Source organism: Nanorana parkeri, unplaced genomic scaffold, assembly GCF_000935625.1.
Source record: "Nanorana parkeri isolate BGI_ZX_2015 unplaced genomic scaffold, ASM93562v1 scaffold81, whole genome shotgun sequence".
Classification (NCBI taxonomy): Eukaryota; Metazoa; Chordata; class Amphibia; order Anura; family Dicroglossidae; genus Nanorana; species Nanorana parkeri.
Window position 1 is genome coordinate 579784 of NW_017306349.1, and position 5263 is coordinate 585046.

Genomic DNA, 5263 nt, shown 5'->3' on the forward strand with positions numbered 1-5263 from the left:
ATTTAACTAAAATAAATAATAATACAATAAACATAAATAATGATTAAATAAATATATAATAAAAATATGTGTGCATTTTACTGGCTTCATTAATACACTGACATGAAACGATTACTTAAAAGACCCTCATAGCAATTAGTTACGATACACAATGCCAAGTATATATAGAGACCCTGAGGGTACGGTCACAACGTGGCGTTGCGCTCAAAGTACAGAATCTGAAGGTTTGGTGCACGCTATCGTACAATGCAATCTCGGTGCGCTGGTGCATTGCTATTCATTCTGAATGGCACCCCAATAAACCTCCTGGGGGGTGAGCATTGCAGCGGTGTGAAGGGGCCCTCCAGGGACATATAGCTTGCTCTCTGTATTGCCATGTTTTTAATGATGGTCAAGGTGACAACGCAGGAGAACAATTGGGAGACAGGAACAGAACGTTGTCACCCCATAACAGGCCCAGCACTGCAGATTCACCAGATATTACCATGAGGAAAGCAGGAAGGACTGCCATGGAAGGATAATATCTCATTTTAATGGAATGTATGAAAACAATGAAGTTTATAGGAGATTGTATACACTGAGTGCTATGAATATGGATGACTCCATCACACTGAGACACATCATGGCTGCACTGATCATCATTCTGTTTCCTGATCACAGGTCAGATCGTCTACAATCATCTCACACACACCACCTACAATGCAATGTCTCCTTCCAGCAACCCCCAATGTCCCGGGACCTCGGCTCCAGGGCGGAAGACGAGCTCGGTGAGGTGAAAACAAAAAAACATGTCCCCTGTCCTCTGTAGCCGCACATATGACGGAGGCCATTTTCTTGGAGACAGCGGCCGCGTTTCTTCTACCCCAGCTGGCTTCGACAAAATGGCGGCTGGGCGGCGACAGTGCAGGGAAGCGGTAGAGCTCGGTGCGGGAGGCGGTGGAGGGGCAGAATGGCGGTGCAGGCCGTACACCTGGAGGGGGATGCTTTCCTGGTGTGTGTGGCCCATTCACTGAGCACAGAGAGAGAAGAGGTGATGGGGCTCTGTATAGGAGAGGTAAGCGAGCCGGGCCTTGTCTGTGAGGGGGACAGTGAGGACCTGTTGTGGCACTGCGAGGGGGGCACTAAGGACCTGTCATGGCTCTGTGAAGGGGGCACTAAGGACCTGTCATGGCTCTGTGAGGGGGGACAGTGAGGACCTGCCATGGCTCTGTGAGGGGGGACATTGAGGACCTGTCATGAGTTCCTCATATAGGGTGAATGTCTCTATTCACACAGGTGGACGTTCAGAGGGTCGTGCACATTCACTCGGTGATCATCCTGCGACGATCCGACAAGAGGAAAGACCGGGTGGAAATCTCTCCTGAGCAGCTGTCGGCGGCCGCCGTAGAGGCCGATATATCCTTCACCAGACCAGCCGGCCTCCCGGAATTTTAGGGATAAAGCGGATCTTTTAGGCAAAAATGGGGGAAATTTCCTAAAACTGGGGCAGTCGCCCCCCGGCAACCAATCAGTTTGCTCGGTTAAGCTTTGGAAGCTGATTGGTTGCCGTGTCTTAGTAAATTCCCCCCTCCCCTCTTTGTATAATCGGGGGCAATTCCAGCTGTTGTGGAACTACAAATCCCATGAGGCATTGCAAGACTCCCAACAGAGTTCTGCTGTGCCGAGGCTGCACGAGGCTGATACCACGGCCAGTTCAGGTGCATTGTTTGCCTTGTTCTAGGTGGAGTTCGGCTTTACACGACGTGACTCTTCTGTCACATTCTGTGCATTGAAGTGCCCGGTGACGCCGGTTTTGGCGCCATTTTCTCCTTTCACCCGAGATTCACCTTAACCCTCCGCACAGACTTACAGAAATCACGGGCCGCCCCATGCGCGTGGTTGGCTGGTATCACTCCCACCCGCACATCACCGTCTGGCCGTCTCATGTTGGTAAGTTCACCATTAGAGAAGACGTTCCCGTTGCAGAGCCTTCCTTCTGAAAATGCCGGTCGCCCGGCAGTCACACACCGAACCCTTCGCTGCCAACTAGGGCGGCCTCCATGCAAATAGCAACCACTTCTGAGCTGGTGGGAGGGGCCGGCAGGGTGCTGTACAGAGCTGGTGGGAGGGGCCGGCAGGGTGCTTACAGAGCTGGTGGGAGGGGCCGGCAGGGTGCTTACAGAGCTGGTGGGAGAGAAGCTCGGGGACCCAGTGATGACATCACCAGGCCTGCAATGGGAACGGAATGGATGTGTGTAAACATTTCATTGGCATGGTGATGGGAGGAGGGTCCCGGTGGGCAAAATATGAAGAGATGAAACTTCAACTTTTAAGTTTCAGCGTGCCTCAGGATTCGGGGGGCTCTGATAGGGTCACAGAGGTATGTGCAGGCTCTTGAAGGGTACCTGCTTTTCATCTCTCGGGTCAGATGAGTGCCCGGCGTATGAATTGTGGTGCAGGATCCTGAGTCCCATGTCAAGCAGTATACGGTATCTAAACCTTCTCTCCCGCCCCCCAGATGTGCGGACCCAGGCCATGTACCAGATGATGGATATCGGATTCGTCGGGCTCATATTCTCCTGCTTCATAGAGGACAAAAACACAAAGGTCAGTCCGGCTGCTGCGTCCGTTCAGGAAATATGATTTCTGAAAGTGTATCGCACCACGTAGGGCACCACGTCCCCCATGACATGTACACCACGTAGGGCACCACGTCCCCCATGACATGTATACGTAACACGGAGGACTCTTTCAGAAGAACCATTTTAATTGATAATCAAATCAGAAAACTCGATTCCTGGCTTTCTCTCCTCCCCGATGGGCGCTGCTCCGTGTCCCAGGGGGGAGGAGAGAAAGTGTGACAGCCGGCCAAGCGCTGCGGGAGGAGACAGCAGTGATCGGCCTATCACAGTCGGCAGAGCAGCATGTGGGCGAAGACAGCACTGTCACAGGAGGCTGAGCTCTCCTCCCTGCACCGCTCGCCCCGCCTCTTGTGACAGTCTGTGTCAGAGAGGAGAGCGGATACCAGCAGTCAGTGATCAGTGATTGCTGAGTGTTTGTAGATAATTGAGGACAGAGTATATTAACTATATCCCCAATTATGAATGAATGGGAAGTGATCTACATCACCTCTACAATAATATAAAAAAAAATTAAGTTTTTATAAAAAAGAAATAAAAAAATATTTTGAAAAAATTTGGTTTCGGCCTGAAATTTTTTTTAATTTAGGGTTTCGGTTTGGAAATTTCCATTTTTGTGCACCTCCTGGTATTATGACCTGAAAGCCGATCTCCGGGCACGCGGCTGAATACACACGTGAGAGTGGTCTGAACTGCCTAAGGATGTGTATTTCAGTCCATCCAGTCCTGAGATTTAAACAGCTCTGTCACACACAGCACAGCCCTCTCTTGTCTGGCAGGACGGGGGACCTGATCTTTCTCTACTGCTGTCAAGTCACACTTCCAGGTCTTGTCCCCCAGCCTGTGGCTGCTCGCCCCATCAGCCTGTTCTTGGTTAACACATGAGCACCACAACACACCTGATTGGCTCCTGGTGCTGCTTCCCCCCTCCGTCCCCAGCCTGAGCTCTGCTGTACAAGGACGGCAAGAGACTGATACCAGGTCAGATCCAGGTACTTACAATGTATAAATCATCTCTCTTCTTCCATCAGACTCGCCGTCTATCATTTTTATTGTTCTTCATATGTTCATCCCCTTTTTTTGTTTTTTTGTTTCATTTTTTTCCCCCTTTTTTTGTTTTTGTCCTCAGACGGGACGTATTTTGTATACCTGCTTCCAGTCGGTTCAAGCACAGAAGAGCACCGAGTGAGTACTTTATATGAATAATATAGGTAATTAATCATCAATAATATTGATTGGAGATAACACATTGGGTGGGCAGTGCTGGTGTCACCGTACGTTGGGTGGGCGGTACTGGTGTCACCGTACCCTGGGTGGGCGGTGCTGGTGTCACCGTACGTTGGGTGGGCGGTGCTGGTGTCACCGTACGCTGGGTGGGCGGTGCTGGTGTCACCGTACGCTGGGTGGGCGGTGCTGGTGTCACCGTACGCAGGGTGGGCGGTGCCATCCTTCTAAGTTTATGATGTGTTCTGAAGATTTGCATTATGTCTGCACCTCTGACCGCCATCCAGTATCCGGGGTGCCTCAGATCTCATCACTCACTGCTGCTCTCTCCTTGTGCAGGGTGACTGGTCTTGTCTCCGCCCCCTCCTGTAATAAAGACCGGTCACTGCTGCTCTCTCTGCTTGTGCAGGGGAACTGGTCTTGTCTCCGCCCCCTCCTGTAATAAAGACCGGTCACTGCTGCTCTCTCTCCTTGTGCTGGGGTGCCTAAGATCTCACGTTGAGGGTTGATGTTACGGTACGCTTACGTTACGCTTACGGTACGCTTACTTCTTAATGTCTTTATTAGGTATGAACGAATCGAGATTCCACTGCATGTGGTCCCACAAGAAACAATCCGGAAGGTGTGCCTGGAGTCAGCTGTGGAACTTCCCAGAATCCTTTGCCAGGAAGAACAAGATGCCTATCGCAGAATACACAGGTATGCAAAAACAATTGTAGGTTTAATACAAGAGTCATGTGTGCTCTACTGTGCAGTTGCTGCTGCTGCTCTCTCCCTGTGCAGGGTAACTGGTCTAGTCTCCGCCCCCTCCTGTAATAAAGACCGGTCACTGTTGCTCTCTCTCCTTGTGCAGGGTGACTGGTCTTGTCTCCACCCCCTCCTGTAATAAAGACCGCTCACTGCTGCTCTCTCTCTCCTTGTGCAGGGTGACTGGTCTTGTCTCCGCCCCGTCCTGTAATAAAGACCGGTCACTGCTGCTCTCTGTCCTTGTGCAGGGTGACTGGTCTAGTCTCCGCCCCCTCCTGTAATAAAGACCGGTCACTGCTGCTCTCTGTCCTTGTGCAGGGTGACTGGTCTAGTCTCCGCCCCCTCCTGTAATAAAGACCGGTCACTGTTGCTCTCTCTCCTTGTGCAGGGTGACTGGTCTTGTCTCCGCCCCCTCCTGTAGTTCTCTGCAGCCAGCCTGTAGTGGGTGCAGTTACTAGGTAGTAAGGATTTTTTAAAGGCTAAGTAGTCCGCATTGTAGACAATGTTTTATTCTACACCCAAAACCTAAACCGCCCCCCTTTTACATGAACTTCGGGGGTTCTTCTTTCATCTCGTTCATCTACTATTCATTTCCTTCATATACTATCTGCCACTGCGGCAATACCTCCTCCTCTTCAGCGCGGTCACAGGGCTTGCATGGGGGGGGGAGGGGG

The 5263-nt window shown here is 51.1% G+C and overlaps 2 protein-coding genes across 2 annotated transcripts in view; one reads left to right on the plus strand and one right to left on the minus strand.

Moving 5' to 3' along the window:
• The window catches only part of CMC4 (C-X9-C motif containing 4), a 4374-nt gene extending 3659 nt beyond the window's left edge, over nt 1–715 (minus strand). The window contains exon 1 of the mRNA XM_018576958.1: nt 699–715. The gene's annotated coding sequence lies outside the window, so the exon portion shown is untranslated. The remainder of the gene's footprint in view (nt 1–698) is intronic.
• Nucleotides 716–877: 162 nt separating this feature from the next.
• Nucleotides 878–5263, plus strand: part of BRCC3 (BRCA1/BRCA2-containing complex subunit 3) — a 6092-nt gene continuing 1706 nt past the window's right edge. The window contains exons 1-6 of the mRNA XM_018576995.1: nt 878–1054; nt 1276–1395; nt 1842–1929; nt 2498–2586; nt 3748–3803; nt 4410–4541. Coding sequence (XP_018432497.1) covers nt 950–1054; nt 1276–1395; nt 1842–1929; nt 2498–2586; nt 3748–3803; nt 4410–4541 — 590 coding nt within the window. The 5' untranslated portion in view covers nt 878–949. The remainder of the gene's footprint in view (nt 1055–1275; nt 1396–1841; nt 1930–2497; nt 2587–3747; nt 3804–4409; nt 4542–5263) is intronic.